A 23,867-nucleotide genomic window follows, 5' to 3' on the forward strand; every position below is an offset into this window, starting at 1 on the left:
ATTTATTTGACAGAGAGACACAGTGAGAGAGGGAACACAAGCAGGCTTCCCGCCAGAGAGCCTGATGCGGGGCTCGGGGCTGATCCCAGGACTCTGGATCAACGACCTGAGCCGAAGGCAGATGACTGAGCCACCCAGGCGCCCCGTATGTTTTGTTTTGCTTTGTTTTTGAGAGAGAGAGCAAGCGCCCGGGGGCGGGAGGCGGCACAGAGGGCCGCCTGAAGGGAGACTCTTGGGCAGGCTCCACACCAGCGCCCGGGGCGGGATTGGGGAATCCATCCCAGGACCCTGAAATTAGATTATGACTTGAGCCCAAATCAAGAGTTAGACGCTTAACCGACTGCCCCACCCAGGCGCCCCCAAATAAAGTGACTTTTAAAGATATTTTTATTGAAGTGCATTACTTGTGACTGTACAATGTGATGAATTTTTACAAGTGCCTTACTCGTAAAGTGCATTACTCATAACCATACAACCTGATGACCCTTTACACACGTGAACCCCGCGTAACCACACCGGAGCGCACCCCTCCAGGCAGCCCCCTCCCACCCCGGGTAAGCACCACCCCGAGTTCTGGGGGAGAGTGTGCCCGCGGTCTGGGTTCCCGTCCACAGACCACCAGGCTGTGGGGACCGACGAGAGCGGGGTCGGCAAGGCTGTGGGAACACAGGCTCTCTTAAGCTGCTGCTTGCAGGGCAAACTGATGAAGCCTTTCCCAAGGCTGTTGAACAGGCCCCAGCCTCTGACTCAGTAATTCCACATCTGGGGCCCCAAATAATAAAAACAACGTGTAACGGTTTAGGTCGAAGGGCGTGGGTTTCTGACGGCGCAGCCCTGAAGAGAACTGAGACCCCATCGGTTAAGGTCTGTGTCCCGGGGGACGTGGTGAGCCCGTGAGCATGGGAGGTGGACGCAGACGTGACTGCAGGGCTGTGTCCCGGCGGGGACGTGTCCGCGCGGAGGCCGGCGAGGCACAGGAGGGAGATGACGGGGTCCCCGCACCTGTGCCCCGTGTTTTACGCTGCTGAGTGGCGGCCTCAGGAACGAGCAGGGGGGTGGCAGAATCACAACACAGAAGGCAGGGTGGGTGCCGGGGGCGGGCAGCGGACACGGGTGGGTCCGCGGCCACCGCCGTCGGGGGGGCGGACGAGGGGCTGCGGCGGGAGCGGGGCGCCCATAGCCGCCACCCCCACACCCCACCCCCGGTCACTAGGACGCGGGCGGCACGGAGGAGCGCCGCGCGGGCTCGCAGGGACCCTCGCCCCCGCGTGTGCTCCAGGGGTGCGGACCGCCGGGCGGGGCCCGGCCCCCCCGCGCTCTCGGGCCGGCCGCCCCTCCCCCGCCCCGCGGAACTACCGGTCCCGGCGTGCCCCGGGGCGGCGCGGGCGCAGCGGCGCGTGCGCGGCGGGCGGCCGTTGGCTGGGGCGGCGGCTGCGCGGTCGCGGCGCGGTGAGGTCTGCGGGCGCTGGCAAATCGGGCCCAGGATGTAGAGCTGGCGGTGCCTGACGGCGCGTCTGACGCGGAGCTGGGTGGGGTAGAGAGTAGGGGGCGGTAGTCGGGGGTGGTGGGAGAAGGAGGAGGCGGCGGCGAATCACTTATAAATGGCGCCGAAGCAGGACCCGAAGCCCAAATTCCAGGAGGGTGAGTCCGGGCCGTCAGGGAGAGGCGGCGGACGGCGCGGGGGCGGGCGGGCAGCGGCCGGGGGCGGCGGGGGCCGGGGGGCGCCGCAGGCCGCGCCCGGGGGCGGCGGGCAGGGGCTTTGTGAGGAAGGCGCATTGCGGCGGCGGCGGGCGGCGGCGGGTTTGGCCGCGGGCGAGGGTGCGGCGCGGGCGGGGAGCTCGGGGAGCGCCGGGCGCCCCGGGGAAGGCGGGCGCGGGGGGCCGCCCATTGTGGGGAGGTGGCGGGCGCGCCATGGCGGCGGCGGGGAGCTGATGTGGCGTGGGGGAGGGGTGGCCGCGCGGTGTGGGGGGGGCGGCCGCCAGGCCCGGGACAGCCCCACGGCCGGCCCCCGCCCTCCTCGGCTCGAGGGGAGGGGGGCGCCCGGCGGGGTGCGGCCTGGCGGGGGGCGGCGTGGCGGGGCCCCCGCGCGGGAGGAGCGCGCTGCTGCGAAATGGCCGCTGTGCGGCGGCCGCGCCATCATGGCCGCCGGCGCCCGGCTCGGGTCGCGCGCGCAGCGCCCCCTCCTGGCGGCCGCGCAGGGGCTTTGTGCGGCCGGCGTCCGCGGGCGTCCTGGGGGCGGGCGGGCGCGTTCTGGCGGCGCGGCCTCGGTGTGCTCCGTGCGCCCGCCCGCCCCGAGCCCGCCGGCGGCGCTGCTGGCCGGGCGGGCGCTCGAGGCCCGGCGGACGGCGGGAGCCGGCCCCTCACGGTGAGCGCGTCTGTCGTCGGGTGGAGGCCGCATCGTGGGCTGGGAGGGGCGGAGAGTGTTGGAGCGGAGCGGGGACGCGGCCGCACCTCGCTGTGTGCCGGGGTCACTGGGGAGTCGCGGACCCCGACCCCCCGCGGAGGTGGCGGCGGGCTCGGCCCCGCTCTCCGCCGCGCGGACGGCTCAGGGCCGCCGCGCGTGGGTTCGCCTGTTGTGTCGCCCGGTGGTTCAGGTCAGTGCGTGCGGTTCGGATCTGTGGACTTGGAGAAGGGCTGCTGCTGGAACAGATGAAATCAGGCGTTCCGGTTATGAGTCCCCGCGCGGTCCTAGCCGTGCGCTGCGGGAGGCGCGCTCACGTGCTCACGCGCCCTGTTGCTTGAGAGGCCTGGCGGGGCTGGATCCGCGCCGTGTGGGCTGGGCGGGCGGAGCGGGTCCCCGGGACGGGACGTCATGGCGCTGGCACGCGGGCTCGGTGGGGCTTCCTCCGGTGCCGCGCGCTGCCGGTCTGTGTGAGACCGTCCTGAGCCAGCGGGGGGGCAGTGAGCGGGGAACCGCCGGGGGGCCCGTGTGCCGCCGGCGCGGTCAGTCCGCGGGAGGAGGAACCGCGTTCCCGGAAGCGAGGTTGGCGCTGCTCGCGGGGCGCCCTGCCGTCACTTCGCAGCTGGGCGTCCACTGTGGGCGCCGGGGCGCGCGGCCGCGGTCAGAGCAGAGGAGGCCTTGGAGGGAAGCAGTCGCGCCAGAACACTGCAGAAGTGGCCTTACGTCATCGGGGAAGTGCGACCGAAACCGTTTTGTTCAGGGTTCCATTGAACGTGGACGTGTTCTCATTTAATAATGGCCCAGCGTGTGTTAGGTCAGCACTTCCTAAGCGCTGGGGCTGTTTTGTACTGGACTTGATCCTCCCTTTGAAATGCTGTTCGAGCAGAGAGGAGGGAAAACCGTTGAACTGTTGGGCAGTGAGCCCGTTGTCGGAGGGAATGCCTTTCTGCCTCGTCAGGAATGGACCAGCCGGTAGCTTTTGAGTGCCCCCACTGAGTACGGGCCGGTGGGGGGCTGGAATCTCATCGGCCGTGAGTTTGAGAGCACTGGACAGAACTGCCTTGGTCATGACACTGGGAGGATTAGGAGCGGAGCAGGGCGTTACAGGCCGCATCTGAGAACCATGCTTTGCTCTTTTCCCCCGTTACGGGTCCTTCTCTCCACTTTCATGACAAGTAGGCTGCAGGCATTTGTCGTTCTGGCTCATGTGCCTCCAGCTCTGTGTGTATTCGTCAGGAGAGTAAGGGTCAGGTAGCTAGGATGGAGGTCACGAGGGCCTTAGTCTCAGTGTAGTTGTTTTTGGCAGCAGCCAGGAGAGGGAGGAATGAGGCCATTTTCAGGGTGTCTTTATTATTTATTTTTAAGCAGGCTCCATGGCCAGCATGGAGCCCACAGTGGGGCTCGGTCTCATGACGCTGAAATCATGACCTGAGCTGAGGTCAAGAGTTGGACGCTTAACCAGCTGAGCCACCCCGGCGCCCTTCAGGGTGTCTCTGAACTGTACCTGGGGAGTGAAGTTAGGAGACACAGGGGTGATCTTTGGTGCTGCTGGTAAGCCCTGTGCCTTACTTACATCCCCACGTTCTCAGCCATGGTGTTCAGTGACGGTTCCAGCCTCGCGCTCTCCTGAGCTCTAGACGTGGTACCCAACTGCTTACTAGATGATTCCATTTTGGGTGTGCTGTAGCCGCTGCTGTAACATAGTCCACAACTGGTTGAAGCCCCCTCCCTCCATTTCCTGTTCTGGTTAATGCTCCCTCCAGCCTGGTCAGTTTAAAACTTACTGCTTCTGCTCAGTCGTCCTTTACTTCTCACTGCTTTTGGTTCAGACCTGTTTCTCTTACCGTGGACTGCTGGGAGAAGTCCTTGGCTGGTCTCCCTATTTGCAGTCTCCACTTGAAGTTCTGCATAGGCCCAACAACCTCTAGCAGGTTCTTCAGAGGGGACCACTGCACAAGAATTACATAGAGAACTTTGATCAAAGTAAAATTCCTGGGGCTGCTCGGGGAGGGTCTAATATGTCTCTGGTGAAGCTTGAAAATCTGCAGTTTTAAAAACTGCAAGAGACTCTTGGTCAGATTTGGGAATCCTTCTTACAGGATAAAGTCCAGACTTCGTAACATGACACGTAAGGCACTCTATGATCTGTGTAACTTTGATTTCTACTTTTATATGTTTATCCTGTGCTCCAGTGATGGCGAATTATTTATGTTTAAATGGTAGGTAGTCTGATAGTGTCACCTTGTCATGTTTCTATGCTTTTGTACCAGTTGTTTCCCTAGTAGCTCATCATTCACTCCTATTGCATATGAAGATAACATAGGAAATCCAGTAGATTGTGCGAAACTACTTGCTTACATATCAGTGTCCCTTTTTCTAATGGTGCACAAGTAGGTATGTGAAAGACTGGGTATAAATATGTTGAAAGTGAATATATAGATTTGGTTTAGATAACTTAATGTTGAAGGTTTGTAAGTTGTCAGTTTTTTTAAAAGTAGCAGTAATTTTTTAAAATGGTGAAAACCTTTATTGCCCTATAATTTTTGAAGAGTTGAGCTGGGGTGCCTGGGTGACTCAGTGGGTTAAGCATCTGACTTTGGCTCAGGTCAAGATTTCAGGTTTCTGGGATCAGCCCCCTTCAGGCTCCTCGCTCATTGCTTGAGCAGCTCTCCGCTCAGGGGGGATTCTGCCTCTCCCTCTCCCTCTGCCCCTACTGTTTGTGTGTGCGCGCGGCTCTCAGTAAAAAATGTTGAGCTAGGGGCGCGTGGGTGGCTCATTCGTTAAGCGTCTGCCTTCAGCTCTGGTCATGATCTCAGGGTCCTGGGGTCGAGCCCTGCGTTGGGTTCCCTGCTCGGTGGGGAAGCCTGCTTCTCCCTCTCCCACTCCCCCTGCTTGTGTTTCCTCTCTTGCTGTGTCTCTCTCTGTCAAAAAAATAAAATCTTAAAAAATGTTGAGCTAGTAGGTCACTTTAATAATTTTAGAGCTGAAAGAGCGATCTGTGGTGGAGTACTTTTGTTAACCTTTGGGTCTGATGAAATCCAAGGGGACTGAAAATAAGTGCAAGAAATTCATTTCTACGATAATCAAATGTAGTCTTCAGGTACTGCCAGGAATTAACAGCCTGTTTTGTCTGAGGAGCTGAGTTGGCTTCCAGGTCTTAATCCCTTATATTTAGTTATTCGTGCAAGTCTTAATTTTAAGTTCGACATAGAGTGTGATTTCCAAAAGTTGGAATTCTTTTTTTTTTTTTTTTTTTAAGATTTTTTTTTTTTTAATTTATTTGAGAGAGAGAGAATGAGAGAGAGCAAGCACATGAGAGGGGGGAGGGTCAGAGGGAGAAGCAGACTCCCTGCCGAGCAGGGAGCCCGATGCGGGACTCGATCCAGGGACTCCAGGATCATGACCTGAGCCGAAGGCAGTCGCTTAACCAACTGAGCCACCCAGGCGCCCCAAAAGTTGGAATTCTTACTTTACTTGACCAGTAAAAGGTTTGGAAGCAGAAATAATAGGGAGAGCATAAGGTCCTAAATATGGAAATATTTTAGGGGCACCTGGGTGACTCAGTTGGTTAAGTGTCCGACTCTTTTTTTTTTTTTGTAAAGGATTTATTTATTTATTTGACAGAGAGACAGACAGCTAGAGAGGGAACACAAGCCAGGAGAATGGGAGAGGGAGAAGCAGGCTCCCCGCTGTACAGGGAGCCTGATGCGGGGCTCGATCCCAGGACCCTGGGACCATGAAGTGTCCGACTCTTGATTGCAGGTCAGGTCCTGATCTCAGGCTCCTGGTATGGAGCCTGGCATTAGGCTCTGCACTTAGTGGGGAGTCTGCTTGAAGATTCTCTCTTTGCCCCCCCACCCCCCGGTGGCGCATGTGCGTGCGTTCTCTCTCAAATAAATTTTAAAAAAAGGAAATATTTTAAAAATTGTCTTCTGAGATACACATTGAAAAACCCAAATCCTTCCAGAAGGTAGATATTGTAGAATTTTATTGGCTTAACAGGTGATAGATGATTTGATGGTCTAAATGGATTGACATTCTAATCAATTGTTTTTTTGCTGTTTACATTGCATACTGAGCTGCTTTTGTTGCAGGGTACTATTGAGGTTTGATCCGAGGTATTAATCTGGTTTTGCGAGGAATACATGCGAGTACAGATGTGATGGCTCTCACATGTGACCCTTAGATATGAAGAGAAATTACAATTAACTTGATATTTCTTTTTTTACTTTTACAGGTGAACGAGTGCTGTGCTTTCATGGGCCTCTTCTTTATGAAGCAAAGGTATGAAACCTGTTTTCTTTTGAGAAGTTAGCTGAAATGACTGATTAGATGATTCTTGAGCATCAGATTTCAGTGGTTGGTAGGAAGAGAGTTAGTTGCCTTTTTCACAGATTGGTAGTCCATAGCGTCCGTCATCTTCTCTTACTTGCCGAGTGGGTCACATACAGCATTGCCACCTTGCCATTCACCTTACGACCTGCTGAAGGCCCAGCAGCTGGAAGGAGCATTTGAGGGGAAAGGTAAAAGACTGGTTGGTTGTGGGAGCAAGTTGTATATGTAGTTAGTGACTTGTGAGAAATACTGCCAAAGTCAGTTTTGGGTGTGAATATAGTATGCTGAGTAAGCCCTGAGCTAACTTGACTACATTAAAGATCAAAGTGAACGTTAAAAATGTGAGGACATTTAACTTTATCTGTTGGTTTGTCTGTCAGAGTTTGAATGCTAGGGGCTTCCTTTCCCCTGTATGGGGTGTGCTCCTGTTGTCAGAACTGATTGTACATTTAGCCAGAGGTAAATGAGATGATAAATTCCCCAGTAAAAAGTGTTTTTAGTATTTCTGGGAACTTTTAGCGCAAATATGTAAGGTGTAACTTTTTAACGCTTGTAATTTTTAAAAACGGTATACAAAACAATACAGCATTTAGTTAAATACAATTCCTACAGCATTCTTGGTGAGTATATGCGTGAAAATGGTCTTAACAGTCTTGAAGTGCCCGTGTGACCAAATAATAACCATTTTCACTATTTTTCAGTTGTTTTGAATACATAGATTAGATACGTGTTTTTCAAGTTCTAAAATGACTGAATTTGGATTTATGGAGAATCTGTTAACCTTATGTGTATGTACATCTCTCAATGATGTCATACTAACACAGCTTGTAAGTAAGTTGTGAGTTCTGTTGATCATTTATATTCCTGAAAATTATTTTTGTTGTGTCAACTCCGCTAACCTGACAGGTTTTTTTTTTTCCTGTGGCAGCAGAAACTCCAGTGAACAATTTTTAAATGGCTGTTGGAATAGCTTAAACTATCCTGGTTCTCTTGGTTTGCCCAAGATAAAGACTTTGGATAGTGATCACTTGTCATAGTTGATAACTTCCTCTAATCATGCATTCTAATTGTTAGGCCACTTTTAAGAAGAACATAAAATGTTTTTCATGTATAACTTGGCCAGTTGCTAATACTCTGCAGCAAAACAGTTTATTGCCTTCCATAAGTTAATGACACTTTTTAATGGTACGGTATAAATAATTTTCTTTAGCTGAATTTGTTTTTGAAATATGTAATGGCTTCTGACTGGTAGAAAGTGCAAACATGGCTTCCATTAGCTGTTCTTGGAGAGCTAATAATCGCGCCCACTGATTTAAGGCTCATGGTGACCTCTTATGATGGGTTTTCTGCTTTGCTGGACTAGCTCCAGCAGATGGTGACTTTGAGGCAGTTTTATGACTGTTGATGTATGTGAATGAGAAGCTTGAACACTCTTCTTTGTGACCGTCACATTGTGTCGTGCTCGTTTTGGCCACCGGAGTTTGAGTGGAGTGTCTTAAATTAAGATTGTATACCTGAAAAGCATACAGGTGGTCATCTTTTTCAAAACCTATTTCTGAGTGAATTTTTTCTTTTTTATTTCAGTGTGTAAAGGTTGCCATAAAGGACAAGCAAGTGAAATACTTTATACATTACAGTGGTTGGAATAAAAAGTGAGTATTAGTATTAGATCTTTAAAAATAATGTTTTATTTCTAACAAGGTAGCTTGTGTCACGTGTGTCACAAACCCATGCCTCTTAATTCTTGTACGGTTTTAACGTATTCTGTGTATCAAAGCAAGGGTGAAACATTTGTAGTACGGAGAAAGTAGTAGAAACTAGGGTACATAGCCATTATATTTTAAATTCTTTGGATTATTTCTCGTGCTCTAGTATAATGTCTAATAATTGTTAGTCAACCAACTACTTTTTTTCTTGGTTTAGTACATTTTAGGACAGCTTTAGTTTTTTGCCTTAGCACAAACTCAGCTACTATATATGTTATTGCAAACAGTTACACTCAGAGCTAGTTGGATTTTTCTGCCTAAAAAAGGAGAAAGGATGAGCGTGTTTGATTAGGAAGTAATGACCAACTTATGTTCTGAACTTTGGTAACATAAATGTTGGCAGAGAGTGATTTCATGTGTTCACTTTTTAGAATATGGTTTAATACGGATAGAAGAATTTAATTACAGAACCTAATTTTTCACCTGGAAGAGTTAAACTTTTTTTTTTTTTTTAAAGGAGTGGTGTATTGATCCATTGCCAGGAGTGGACAGTGGTCATAGATTGAACATATTCTAGAATATCTAGCCAGTGGAGTTCTCTTTTTCAGTGATGACTCTTTCTCCTTGGGACCCACAAATATCATGTCTAATAATTTATTCATTTTTGGTGCTTGAAATAGAAGTGCCTATAATTTTTACTGTGAGAGGTTTTAAATTACTTTCATTAGTGGTGTTTTGTCGTTCAAAGATTGCCAGAAAGTAGTTCTTCCGGGGTTGTTTGCTAGCAACTTTTAAGGCTTTGTGTCTCCTGAGCTGTGCTCTGGTGTCTGGTTCCCCACGTGAGCAAGCCATCTGATTGGATGAGCACTCTAGTGTTATGGAAGAAGGTATTCTCTGACTCTCACTGGCCCTGTGATTTTGGTCTTGTTTAGGTGACCCAGTTTTATTTTTTAGAAAAATTTTTCACAAAGTGCTTTTAGCTAAGAAATATCAGACCCTGGGGCGCCTGGGTGGCTTAGTCATTAAGCATCTGCCTTCGGATCAGGTCATGAACCCAGGGTCCTGGGATAAAGCCCCACATCAGGCTCCGTCCTCCGCGGGAAGCCTGCTTCTCCCTCTCCCACTCCGCCGCTTGTGTTTCCTCTCTCGCTGTGTTTCTCTCAAATAAATGAATAAAATCTTAAAAAAAAAAAGAAATACCAGACCCTTCACTTTTCTTCCATTAGTATACTTGTAGAAAGGTGGACATCTAAAATGTGTAAAAGCACATTCCTTGTGATTTTTGTCCCCCATTTAAACTATTTCTCATAATGACAGATAGGATTTTAAATATTGAGAAATTGGGAAAACCATAGGGAAAACTATCCTTTTGTCTTTTACAAATAAACTATGATGTTAAATGTGATTTCTAGTATCTAAATTATTTCTAATATCCAGGAAAGTTCATCGTATGGCTCCTGGTGTGTATTGTAGATTTCCCTATTTAAACTGTATTTCAGTCTTGTATTAGATTTATTGTACATGCGGATACTCTGTCAGTATTGGGTAAAGTTGAGAGCATTACGATACAATAAGAATCTCCATTCTCTACAGGTAATAAAATATCTCATTTGTGCATATCATGTGTGGGAAAATTAACGTCCATCCAGGAAATCAAAAAAAAAAAAGAGCAAATTCATGATATAGGATTGCTTCCCTCCCCATTTACTCTTGTAAATAAATGTTTTATGATTTCATCTTAATAGCTGTGAACACACAGGTTTTGTGCTTAACTCTTTTATGTGCAATATTTTGTTTAAAATTACAGGTAGATGTGTACAGCTTAAAGACTTGGGTTTTGAGTGGCATTTGTAGCTTATAAGAAATTATGAAAGTGTCAAATGCTTGTATTTCCTGATTTTACGACTTCAAAATAACGTTTTTTCCTTTGTTAGAATTCAGTAACACAAGTAAAATGATAGGCTGCATAGATTTGTTTTCAGCTACTTTTATATACTGATTCCTTGGAAAAAATTTAAAAATGGCACTAAACATTGGAGATCTTTAATATCTTTTAGATGTATTGAGGATATTAATGAACAAAGATGTATTTTTTGTAGGTGATTTGGGATGTAGATCAATATACGTAATTTTGAAAAATTTGATCTTAGTATTTAGAGAAGGCTTTAAATAAACCCCATTTTGAAATGGGGAAGAGTTACTCAGATGCCCAGCAGGTGTGTTATGTTTATATTTAGTACTGTGTAAGTAATGGCACAGATCACTGTGATGTTGCAATTTATTGACAAGCTACCTTTACAAAATTCTGAACTTATGCTTGTGACCTGTGAAAATTTCTGAACGTCTGGCCTTCAGTTACTACCCTAGTAGTGATGTTCCTCAGAGCAAAAGATATTTCATCTTCCTGTGGTTCAGCAAGGGTTTTCAGCTTCTGACACATAAAGGAAACTCTGGAATTGATTTGGTTTTTGTTATTTTTTAATTAAAAAAAATTTTTTTAAGTAAATACTATGCCCAGTGTGGGGCTTGAACTCACGACCCGGAGATCACGAGTCACATGCCCTACTGACTGAGCCATCTGGGCACCCCTTGATTTGGTTTTTAGATCAAAGTGCTTATGTAGATGTATTTTATATCAGAGTGGGAAGGGATTTGCAGGGATCTAAAATGGAGCTTTGTGGTAAATAAAAATTGGACAGCTCCCCTTAATTTAGAGAGAATGGGAATAGGTACCAGTAGATGTATAAATAAAAATAAGATTCTCATTTTGAAAATGGTTTGTAAGGTATCTTACTTTTAGAAAGTCATACAACAAAAGCCCAATCTCGAAATTGGAGTTTTTTAAACTTTAGTAAATATATAAATATTTTCAAAAGCACAACAGATAATATATTTCTAAATTTTCAAAATCCTTATTGGAACTTGTTGACACAGACATTCAAATATTCCATTTGTAAATAAATCTTAATAAAGCTTAAGCTAAATTCTGCACCTAGTTACTGAGATTACTTTGTACTATGCTGTCTGTATCAGAAGTGCTGTGAGGCCCAGGCGCTCTGAAAAAACTTTGAAGACACGTGAGGATATTGTAGCCCTTTTTCCTGTTCCTGAAGGAGCTCCCTCAGTACACCACCCCCTCCTGACCTCTAGGTAAATGCATGTTTTAAAGTTTTCTCTAGGAAATCATGTTGAGGATTGCTTTTTAATTATTTATTCTCCTTTTGGCTATCTTATGTAAGAGGTCAGAGGTGGGAAATCATTAAATGAAAGATTTTGCTTTGAGGATACATCTAATTGTGTCACTAAAGGAGCTCCCTCAGCAGGAGAAAAGAATCACTTTGCATGAATAGTTCAGCATTCCCTAAGAAATATCTTGTTTTTGTTTTCCCCTCTGGAGAAAAACCACATCAGAAATCTTGAAGGAGCTTTTCTAAGGGCCAGAATGCTTAAGCAACTAGATATTTTTAGAGTGGTTGGTTCTACCTTTTGATGTTTAAAAAGCCATCTCTCTGGTTACGTCTTGGAAGTGCATTCATGAGTGAGTGAGTGAAGGTTGAGGATGATGTAGTCTGATAAACCATCTGATAATGGTTTGATCTACAGTCTTAGCTGAGTTGGTCTGGATGTTGTTTGTTTGAGTGTGGTAGACCTAATCATGTTCCTGACCTACCTTGAGTGTATTTTATGTCAGACTCCTGACTATTTTACATGTATTATTTAATTTTTGTAACAATTCTGTAAAGGTAGGTATAGTTAACACTCATTTTACAGGTGATGAAAATCATGCACAGCTAGTTCTGTAACTTTGCTATTAATTTACACAGTATTAGCTTTTGATGGACTCTTTCATTTTTTTTGGAAATTAAAATTCTTTAAGATCTCTTTATTCTGTAAGGGTAGTTGCTTAGGGACTCTCTAAGTGCCATGCTCTTAAGTCATTTGAAGAAAGGATTTGAATAATCTGTTTTTATAATCTGGCAGTTAAGATTTGGAATGCTGCTTTTGAGGATATGAAATGTTTACTTCCTTTATAGAACAGATTTTCATTTTAGTTGAGAATGGATTTGTAGTCCTACTAAATTTTTGTCAGAGAAATCCGAAGTCTTGCCTCTTAGATCTCTAAAAAGTAATTGGTGGACAAAGTCTGAATAGTGGTAAAAATAATTTTGAATGATAATTTAACTTTTGTCTTTTTCAGTTGGGATGAATGGGTTCCAGAAAGCAGAGTACTCAAATACGTGGATACCAATTTGCAGAAACAGCGAGAACTCCAAAAAGCCAATCAGTAAGTTTGTTTTGCAGCGTGAATAGGAGGAGAAATGTCTATAAATTAATTTTGGGAAATGGAATGAATACTAGAATCATATTGGCTCCCCACCTACAAAGTGATTCTTGGTACCTGTTAGCTGCTGTGTTGGGGCTTTAAACTTCAATCAGAGAAGCCTTTCCTAGAAAAAGGAAGTAGATACTGGTCATTTCTTGAGTCTGTCCATAGAGTCAGACAGAAGACAGCAGGCTGTTGTTGAAAAGTCCTGTAGTTGCAAACTCACTGTGATCCCCTTACCTCCTAGGCTCTGTGGGAGTTAGACTTGGGAAGGGGGTGTGGGACCTCAGTTTGAATATAAATTTCAAATGGAATCAAGCTGGCACAATTTATTTTTCCACATAAGTACTCATTTAATGACAACCATTGAAATTATTTTTGAAGGGAGCAGTATGCAGAGGGGAAGATGAGAGGGGCTGCCCCCGGAAAGAAGACATCTGGTCTGCAACAGAAAAATGTTGAAGTGTAAGAAGCTCTATCTTTGTTTTAATTTTGTATATTGTTTTATAAGTGAAATTCAAACTCAGTACTCACTATGTATTAGGATTTATTGAAAATGGAAACTGGAACATTTTAACTTGAAAAATGCCAATGAGAATCCCGTTCTCAAGTGTTGGGTTGTTGAAAATACGTAATAATTACATATTAATTCCTTAATTTCCCTTAGCAGGTTTTCTGTACCACCTCGCCCCCTTTTTTATTATGGTGAAAAATACGTAACATAAAATTCACCATTGAACTCATTTTTAAGTGTGTAATTCAGTGGTATTGAGTACATCCAGAACCCTTTTTAAGGTGTGTTTGTGTATGTATTTTCTTTTACAAATAGAGTATTATCAGTAGAACACAAGTCTTAAGATATTTTTTGGGCAGATTTGCTCTTTTGTTTAACTCTTCTTTTGAAACCCGTGGTAAGAATGTGTGAGATGTTAAAGTTTCAAATTACCCACCACCCCGGTGCGGGGTGGGGGGCATTTCTTGTCGTTAACTCTTAAGATTTAGAACATCTTGGTAATAAAACCTATGTGTGGAAGTCATGCACACATGACAGATCAAAAACTTTTATTAGAAGATCATTTTATTTTTTGTGACTTGATTATTTTCATTTAAAAACAGGTAGTTTAGGGGTGCCTGGCTGGCTCGATTGGTTGGGCAGCTGCCTTCGGCTCGGGTCGTGAATCCTGGAGTCCCAGGATTGAGTCCTGCGTCGGGCTCCCTGCTCAGTGGGGAGTCTGCTTCTCCCTCTGACCCCCCCCCCCACCTCCTGCTCTCTCATTCTCTCTCGCGCTCTCTCGTGAATAAATAAAATCTTAAAAAACAAACAAACAAAAAAGGTAGGTTAGGGGGCGCCTGGGTGGCTTAGGTACAGTCTACCTTTGGCTCAGGTCATGATCCCAGGGTCCTGGGATTGAGTCCTGCATCGGGCTCCCTGCTCAGGGGCAGTCTGCTTCTCCCTCTCTCTCTGCCTTTCCCCTTGCCTTTGCTCTCTCACTCTCAAATAAAATCTTTAAAATAAAAAAAGATCTAAAAACAGGTAGTTTAATAAGTGGTCATGTTCTTGTCAAAGGATCAAAAGTAACAGTGTTCTAAAATAGGATTTATTGACGAGAAGTTTGTATGTTTTTCCTCAGAATTACATCGTATTGCTTTAGAGTTGGTGGTCTGCCTTTACTACCTAAACATGAGATGTTAGTCATGAAGGGAACTAGGCAGTGGAAGGTTGACCTTTGTCGAGCTGATATTTGATAGCCAAGGGGTGGGTGTGCCACTGAGGGCGGCCCGTAGCTTTCATTAAAAAGCATTAACAAATTATGCTGTTCTTTGGAAAACTGCCATGTAGTAGTAGTCATTAGGATTTTAATAGCAAGTGAGTCTTAAAAGTCAGCAACTTTCTCATATGGGAGAATATGATGGATTTTTATCGATAAAATATTTTTGATTTAATGTTAATCCTTTCTCGTGTTAAAAGTTGGTGTAGAAAATTAGTCTAGTAGTAGGCTTAAAAATTAGTTGTATTTGAATATAAAGTGTTGTACGATTTGAACTACAAAAATAATGGCTCAGTAAGTATGAAGTAAAACTTTAAAACTCAATTTTCCCTTCCTGGAGAGTGGGGTCCTCTTCAAATTTATTGGCTCCTTGGTCTTTTGATGAGGGATCTTGGGTCTTTTGGGTCTTCTTGTCATTAGGTAGGATAAGATATGTTTTAGGCTCACCTGGTACATTTTCTGCCCTAAGACATGGAACTTCCTTTTTTCTCCAAGAGCCTTTATTAATGGGAGAGATGACATTTTGTGGAGATCATAATCTGAGTGGTTAGAGAAAACATCAAGTAATTTTTTTTTTAATATATTTTATTTATTTATTTGACAGAGACACAGCGAGAGAGGGAACACAAGCAGGGGGAGTGGGAGAGGGAGAAGCAGGCTTCCCGCCGAGCAGGGAGCCTGATGCGGGGCTCGATCCCAGGACCCTGGGATCATGACCTGAGCCGAAGGCAGACGCTTAACCCACTGAGCCACCCAGGCATCCCACATCAAGTAATTTTAAATACTGCTTTTTCCTGGTAGAATAGTATGGATATTTTAAAGTAAAAATAGTAATTAAACGAAGCAGTATTTTTTTCCCCATTTCTTTCATTTTGAATCGAGGTTTGGATGTAATTTTTAATGTTTAGTTTTATCCTACTCGATCTTTAGGGTTTAGTAAGTGTTCTTTCTCTGAATATGCATAAACACAAATGCATTTGGTTAGAAAATAGAACCAGGTTTACCTTGGCTTTGTTGACATTTTGGTCCTTAAGTTTGGGTGCTCATCTTTCTAAACTGGTAGTGAATACATGTGATGTTAGCACTTCGGCTTCAAAAGGCTGTGCTTCGTTCATTATTTAGTGGAGTGGCTTTTTTTTTTTTTTAACATTTTATTTACTTAGCACAAGCAGGGGGAGCAGCAGAGGGAGAGGGAAAAGCAGGCTCCCTGCTGAGCGAGGATCCAATGCAGGACTCCATCCCAGGACCCTGGGATCATGACCTGAGCCAAAGGCAGACACTTAACCGACAGAGCCATCCAGGTGTCCCTGGAATGGCTTTTCTTAAGAATGACTTAGGATTTCAGTTATTCTTTAAATTGAATCTAACAGCTGATGTTTTGACTATATAATACTTAGTCATAGGGCTTAGAGAAAGGAACACAGACAACACCAGGCAATTTATTGTAGGAAATCTGTTGCCTAGTTTGAGAAACTAGCTTGCTTGTTTAATTAATATAAGTAAGAAGGTTGAAGCAAGAAGTCTGTGAGTCTTTACTGCTGTGATTCATTGAAGTATAGTTTATAGATTTCAGAGTTAGGGTCAGCTGTCAGTGTTTTTTCTTTAATTTTGTGGTATAGAATGAGTGGGTAAGGAATACGTGTCAGGGCTCTAGGTTTCTCTTGGTCCCCACCTGTTTTTAACACGTATAAGTAAAAGTTCATGGTTTAATCTGACCCAGAAATACTGTCCAACAGGTACTTGTGTTCCAGAAGTTAAACTTGGAGAAACAGGAAAAATCTTGTACATTCAGATGGCCAGATTTTTGTACTCATCCCTAAACATAAGTTAATTTGAGTTGTAAAATGAATCTCATGCTCTAAATTAGATCAGTACAATTAATAAGATTTATAAATGTTTTTTTTAAAGCAGTAGAAGAGTCAGCCTACTCTGGTGTTCTGGTTTGGTCCCACCAGATGTAGCCCATAGTCGTGGGCTTTGCACATGATTTTCTTGTATTCTCTAAGTATTTGTGTATGAAATTAAAATGAATAATTTACTGTTTGCTAGTTTGTAAATATACATGAGTTAAGTTGCAGTTAGAGATGATGACCAAGAGGAAGGAGACATTAGCTTTGTTCTGTGTAGGGGAAGAAAAGAGTATTAGGTGTAGAAAAGGATGGAATATCCAGTTGAGAGAAGTACAGGGAGACAGACAGTGGCCCCTGAGGGTGGAGCACACACATGTCCCATCAGGTTCTCGGACTGAGCTGATGGGGTTGCTTGAACCTTGGAAGTTTGTTTGGGTAGAACTAATAATGTAAGATTCTTATAAACTGTATAACATATGCTGTAAACTTGTAAATCAATAATATCATGGAAGTCTCCCAGCGTGGTTTTGGTTTAGTTTTGTGTTATATGGAGGGAGGTGTGAATTTAGCCAACTATCAGTGAAAATTCTTGTCTGAGCAGGAAACTAATTCACAGCCTGGTCTTATCATCCAAGGCAGTATTTCTTTATGAACTTAACTCTGGTAAAAGGGAACTTTTATTAGCAGTAATCACTTATTATTCTTTCCCTTTTCTTCCCTTCTCCTTTTAGGAAAACCAAAAAGAACAAACAGAAAAGTAAGAATATTAAATTTGTTTTAAAAGTATTTTATCTTTATAGCATTTACATTTTGAAATTAGTATTAAGTGTTAAAATTTACAGAGTTTTTAGAGTAAGCATATGTTTGTTGGTCATGTCAAAGATGAATCACAGCAACATTCTACAGAATCCAGTGTATAGCAGTATAGTACTTGGGTAGTAGAGGCCCAGCTCGGATACTGTTTTTACCATGGGGAAACCTGTGTCATGTTTAGTCTTAATGATTGAGAAGATAATATTTTTTAATAAATGTAAGATCTTGTAAATGTTGCCTTATGCTAAGTGTTTGGTAGAACTTTATATTTTTGGTAGGACTATGATTCTTTACGGTAGATTTGAGTAACTCCTGTGTAATGGGAAAATGAAAACAGTGGGGGTGTCATGAGACTGTTTTCCTTACGAGTTTCTCCTATGTGAAGCTGAAAATCTCCCTTCTCCTGAATCTGTGCAGCACCTGGAAATGGGGACGGTGGCAGCACCAGCGAGACCCCTCCGCCTCCTCGCAAGAAAAGGGCCCGCGTGGATCCCACTGTGGAGAATGTGAGTATCTCCTCAACTTTATGAATCGCATTTTAGTATTTGTAGTTTGTGCAATAAAACAGAACTTGAGTCTCGAAAACATTGTTAATTTGGTTAACTGCTGAAATGAAAATACTCCTCTTCTTGGATAAAGGGTTTTTTTTAATACATCTTTATTTATTTCACTTGTAGCTCTGAGTATGTCCCTGCTATGTATGTCCTCCCCAGCTCCTCATCAGATGCTTGTTTCCAAGCTCTGTTGATGCACAGAACTTACTGTCTCAGTGGTGTCCCACTGTGCAGACTGCCAGGTCCCGTTACCTGGTTTAGTGTGTCCCACGATGACTGAACAGACCCATAAAAAACCACAAAAGCTTTATCCGTTCCACATAATGTGTGTGTGTGTATGAGTTTAGAATTTCTCTAAGTGATAAAATGTCTTATTTCTAATTTCCAAAGTTAATGAATTTGGAAGTGGGTTTTCTTTTTTTTAATATCTTACTTATTTGAGAGAGAATGAGAGAGAGAGCACAAGATGGAGGAGGGTCAGAGGGAGAAGCAGACTCCCTGCTGAGCAGGGAGCCCTATGCACGGGAATCGATCCTGGCTCTCCAGGATCATGACCTGAGCCGAAGGCAGTCACTTAACCAGCTGAGCCACCCAGGCGCCCTGGAAGTAGGGTTTTAATTTAATTTTAATGTACTGGAAGTTTATATTTTTGAAGCCGAGATTAGAAAACTTAGAGTGCTGTGTTCTGAGAATTGGCAACTTTGGGCAGTGATTAAAGACTTCGTTAGGAGTCAGGACATTTAATTTTATGTATTAAAGAAGTAATTTCAAGGTAGTCATACTTGGAACGGTCCTTGGATATCAAAAATAAATATGAAAATACCGTTAGAGTGCACCAAGTCTGAGTGCTCATTTGCAGAAGAAAAGAAAATGTGCTGAAGAATTTGTGCCTTCACACGAAAAGGCACTGAATAGACCAATTATCTATGAAGACCAGATTCTTTTCTCCCATAGCTTAGCTGTAGGGGTTTTTCGTGTGCGAATTTTTGAATGTCAACTCTGGCAGTCCATTTGAGTACTTAAAGAATTAATTTATGTCTTTAGTGCCTTTAAAGATTGAGTAAAGCCCTGAATTTTAGTTGTTGTTTAGTGAGAAAAGGTGGGTTTTTAATGCCATTCCCTTTTCTGTCCAGGAGGAAACATTCATGAACAGAGTTGAAGTGAAAGTGAAGATTCCTGAAGAGCTAAAACCATGGCTTGTCGATGATTGGGACTTAATTACCCGACAAAAACAGGTACCTTGAAAGCGACACAGTCATCTATAGATGTTCTAGGTAGTGTGAAACAAAGTTTTAAGGAAAAAATTGTATAGACTTGACTATTGAAGGGGTGTGACTGATGAGTGTTATTTAATTTTTTTAAGATTTTATTTATTTTTTGACAGAGACACAGCGAGAGAGGGAACACAGGCAGGGGGAGTGGGAGAGGGAGAAGCAGGCTTCCCTCCGAGCAGGGAGCCTGATGCAGGGGCTCGATCCCAGGACACTGGGATCAGGACCTGAGCCAAAGGCAGACGCTTAACCGACTGAGCCACCCAGGCGCCCCTGATGAGTATTATTTTAATTCAGAGACTGAACACTGTGATCATCAGAAGGCCTCACTTGTAGAGGACTAAAACAAAGTACATATATAAAAGTCCCATGAGTTTATAGTGAGAAAAGGTGGAGAGAACTCCATTTTGGAGGTTGCTAGGATAGGAAATCATTCTGAAAGTTGATAAGGACAAAGAAGCATGTGTTTCCTGTTCTACTGTCATTGAAAATGGGACATCCTCACATAATGTTGCTACTAGTGGTCTGTAACAGGAAGCGCACAGTAGTTCCTGCAAGGTATTCGTGGCCTCCAAAAGAACCTGAATCTCGTCCAGCTCCAAGTCTGATGACTGGTGTAAAGGAAATAGGGCATGATGAGGTACATGTGTGACATCACAGGGTGCAGCCATCAAAACCAGAATGAGGACCTTATCAGACGATGAACCAAGTTCTTAGAACAGATGGCATGGGCAGGAATGGGGGCGTATAGACTACGTGGGGGTCAGGAGACTTCAGAGACCTCAGTCCTAGACGCTGTGTGGAACTCATTTGGTTCTTGATTTGGTTCTGGTGCTGAACTGCTGGATTCAAACCTTGACCTTACCAGTTACTGAGGACTCAGCCTTTTTGTGTTTTGGTAGGTTCCTACCTCCCACTACTGATGTGAGGATGAAAAGAGATTTCATGTATGCTTCCAACAGGGTCTGGCACATGATCCACATACAGTAAATAATGTCAGTGTCAGGGAGGTATATTTCTACATTTCTGTGTGGTGCATTCCATAGATCGTGAGTAGAAGGAACGTGTGTCCAGCAGATGACTGGTCTTTAGAGCTGTGCTGTCCAATATGGCAGCCTCTAGTCAACATTTGGCTATGTACTGAGATTACTAAACTAAAATTTTTATTAGTTCCTCAGCCACATTAGCTATGTTGTAAGTGCTGAACAGCGCCATTTCCTATTTCGTAACTGTTAGGTGGTCTTTTATTGCATTAAAGGTTTTCCAGTGTAATTTTTCTTTAAAAAAAAAAAAAAATACTGTGGTATTCGTTTGTTTTTTGTTTTCATAGCTCTTTTATCTTCCTGCCAAGAAGAATGTGGATTCCATTCTAGAGGATTATGCAAATTACAAGAAATCTCGAGGAAACACAGATAATAAGTAAGAACATATAAATCTTTTAAGTATACACAAAGATATTTTTCTTTTAAGTATTCTTATTTTCAAGTAAATCCTCTGAAACATCCACTTACTCTTAGTGCCATCAGAAACCAGCAAAATAGAATTTCATTGGTTTGACATGGAGTTTGGCTGGCAAACTTTTTTTTTAAAGGGCCAGACAGTAAATATTTTAGGTAAAATTGAAGCTATTATGTGTAAGTGCATATATAACCATTTAAAATACAGTTGTTTGAGAATTTTTCTAAAAAAACCATTCTTAGCCTGAGGGCTGTAGTTAGCTTACCACTGGTTTATTTTTGGAATTGATTTTTCTTGTTCTTTTGTTTAAATCCCTTTAAAAAAAAATGTGTTCATTAAAAGTTCATTGCCATTAGTTCAGCCTTCAGTTCAAGTCCCTTGCTCTTAATTGATTGAATTAATCTCCATTTCTCAATTCTTTTCAGTGACTTGCTTTGAAAGTAAATATTTTTGTCTTTGTATCAGGGAGTATGCTGTTAATGAGGTTGTGGCAGGAATAAAGGAATACTTCAATGTGATGTTGGGCACTCAGCTACTCTACAAATTTGAGAGACCACAGTATGCGGAGATTTTAGCGGATCACCCGGATGCACCCATGTCCCAGGTGTATGGAGCACCACATCTACTGAGATTATTTGGTAATGTCCTATTTAGAAAAAAATTATTTTTTATCCTTTGGTTTTTTATTTCTTTATCTTATTTTTTAAGATTTTATTTGAGAGCGAGAACGAGCGGTGGGGTGGGGGGAGCAGACTCCCCACTGAGCAGGGAGCCCGATGTGGGACTTGATCCAAGGACCCTGGGATCATGACCTGAGCCAGAGGCAGACGCTTAACCAGCTGAGCCCCTCAGGCATCCCTGTCCTTTGGGTTTTTAATATTTTTTGTCTTTACTAATTGACATCAAGGGGTAACAGAAAATAACATTATAGAACATTCCATTTTGAATTTTCTACCTAAAATGTTAAATATCAAGTCTGTTTAAAAGTAGAGTTTCTAAAATCACATATCTTAAAGGAATCAGTGATTGCATTTGCTGCTCACATAACAAAAATAGTGCTTCTAGTGCTATCCCGTACGTAACTTTGACTACATTATTTTGTTTACACAGTACGAATCGGAGCGATGTTGGCCTATACTCCTCTGGATGAGAAAAGCCTTGCATTGTTGCTAAATTATCTTCATGATTTCCTAAAGTAAGTTTAAAGGTGTGCTTGAAATTACAAACATGGATTAACACAGCGTACCGAGAATCACTGATCCATCGGCATTATAGATAGAAGACAGACGAGAACAGAGCAGTGTGCGGACGGAGGAGAGACGTCAGTGGAACAGCATGAGTGCAGGTGTTGATTGCCGCAGATGCCGGGGTGGCGCCTGACGGGATCAGCTGGCTAGTCTTTGGAAGGAAACCAAATCTGATCCACACTTCCTGTCACAGACCAAGATTCTAGATTAATCCGAAGTATAAATCTAAAATAGAAACTATTAAGATAATGATGGAAAAATGGTAGTATTTTCATTATTTTTAGAGAAAGGTCTTAAATAAATAATAGAGGGAATAATCATCTTGACTGTGTAAAATTAAAATTCTGTGATTAAAAATTAGTAACACAGAAAGAAATAGTAACAGAAGAGTTGTGATCACGGTGAGCAAAGCAGTGACAATCAGCATGGTGGGTTTGCACAGCGGCGGCAGCTCGGTGGCCTACCGAGATGGTGCAGGGTTCCCATGGTCAGGGGGTCTCTGTCGCGCTGGCCGAGATGAACCGGACTGCAGAATCGGGGGAAAGGGCGGTCTGGTTTCCGCAGCTTTGTGGAGGGCGTTTTGGCAAATGCCTGTTGGAAGTTCAGATGTGCTTCCCTCGGACCAGACCGTTAACCTCTCTGGGGACTGACCCCGTAGATATGTTGAGGTGCACAAAGATTTCCAAGTGCATGAAGGTGTAAAATACACGTATATAGTAATGAATTCTCAGTAGCCAAGCCGCTGTTAAAGGATGTAGCTGTAAACATCCTGTCGAGAAAGCTGTCCATGTTGCGGCAACTGAAAACAGCCAAGTTGCAGGAAAAGTAGGTGCGTGAGTCCCCTCATTTGTGGAGAAACGTTTGTACTCTTTGGAAAAGATCTAGAAAAGTGTGGATCCTACCAAATGGTGGATTAGTTCCTGGGCGCCCTTCTGGGAGGGAAGGTTGAAGTGGTCCGTTTCTACTTTATCTATTTCTGTATTTGAATTTTCTTAGCGTGTTACCATGTGTCTTATAATCTCAAAACTGCAACACATGCCTGGGAATGTGTGCGGCATTCTAGTCCTTGCTCTCCTGGTGATGAGGAGAGGTCCTCTCTCTGCCTGGATTTTTTTTTTTTTAATGAACTCAAAGTGTTGTACCGCTGAACACTTCAGTTCAGGACCCTTTGATTTTTAATGGTGTTCGTTAATTTCTGAATCTGTATCTCATACATTGAGTTTCAAAGAGCTAAAGAAAACACTAGATGTTCCTTTAGGATGCAACATCTGTTTCCTAAAAACAGTCCCAGCTCTCAAGTTGGTATTCTGAAGACAGCTATTCTTTACTGTTCGGAAATGAGGGAGTGGCTCTGGACTTCTTCGTTCTTTATGCATCACTGACTGGTGTGTATGGCCCTGTGTATCTGAATTGTAATGACAGGGTTTTACCGTGAAGTTGCCTTTATTTTAGTATGTTTTCAGAGAAACTGTTTTGTGCAGCATCTGTGCCTTGATTTAGATCAAGGTAGGATTCTCCTTCATCTTTATAATGACTGATATTTTGTTTTCAGATACCTGGCAAAGAATTCGGCAACCTTGTTTAGTGCCAGCGATTATGAAGTGGCTCCTCCTGAGTACCATCGGAAGGCCGTGTGAGGCGAGGTGCCGGCCCTCACTTCGTTTGGATCTCTGTAAACACATTTTTGTTTAGTCCTTCTCTTGTACAAATGATGTACTTTGAAAATGTTAGTGTATAACAGAGTTGATGTTTGTTTTCTGTTTGATCTTAAACAGAGAAAATAAAAGGGGTTACCGCTCCTTTTTTCTTTTCTTTTTTTTTTTCATTTCAAAGTTGCTACCAGTGTATTCAGTGACGGACAACGGAGAGACATACTGTAGACTGTTCTATTGCCTAGTCGACAAAGCTGCTTTGAATGCTGGTGGTTCTATTCCTTTGACACTACGCACTTTTATAATATGTGTTAATGCTCTATGACAAATGCTCTGATTCCTAGTGCCAAAGGTTCAATTCAGTGTATATAACTGAACACGCTCATCCGTTTGTGCTTTTTTTTTTTTTTTAATGGTGCTTAAAGTAAAGAGCCCATCCTTTGCAGGCCATCCATGTTGTTTCTTAGGCATTTTATCTATGCTCAGA

General features: G+C 43.8%; 1 protein-coding gene across 4 annotated transcripts; it reads left to right on the forward strand.

The window, feature by feature from the left end:
* The first annotated feature begins 845 nt into the window (after window positions 1-845).
* Window positions 846-23,539, forward strand: MORF4L1 (mortality factor 4 like 1). Of its 4 annotated transcripts, XM_036068679.2 has the most exons (13): window positions 1,489-1,641; window positions 6,639-6,685; window positions 8,321-8,388; window positions 11,476-11,592; window positions 12,641-12,727; window positions 13,151-13,231; window positions 17,117-17,142; window positions 17,616-17,704; window positions 18,886-18,987; window positions 20,354-20,442; window positions 20,947-21,119; window positions 21,592-21,676; window positions 23,281-23,539. In XM_036068679.2, exons 1-13 carry the CDS (start codon window positions 1,602-1,604, stop codon window positions 23,363-23,365), a joined length of 1,089 nt encoding a protein of 362 aa, XP_035924572.1. In that variant the 5' UTR covers window positions 1,489-1,601; the 3' UTR covers window positions 23,366-23,539. The 4 variants fall into 4 exon arrangements, with proteins under 4 accessions (XP_077934920.1, XP_035924572.1, XP_035924574.1 ...); XM_078078794.1 differs by lacking the exons at window positions 1,489-1,641; window positions 11,476-11,592 and adding an exon at window positions 846-864; XM_036068681.2 differs by lacking the exon at window positions 11,476-11,592.
* Window positions 23,540-23,867: the final 328 nt, after the last annotated feature.

The sequence above is a fragment of the Halichoerus grypus genome, chromosome 8 (genome assembly GCF_964656455.1).
Source record: "Halichoerus grypus chromosome 8, mHalGry1.hap1.1, whole genome shotgun sequence".
Lineage (NCBI taxonomy): Eukaryota > Metazoa > Chordata > Mammalia > Carnivora > Phocidae > Halichoerus > Halichoerus grypus.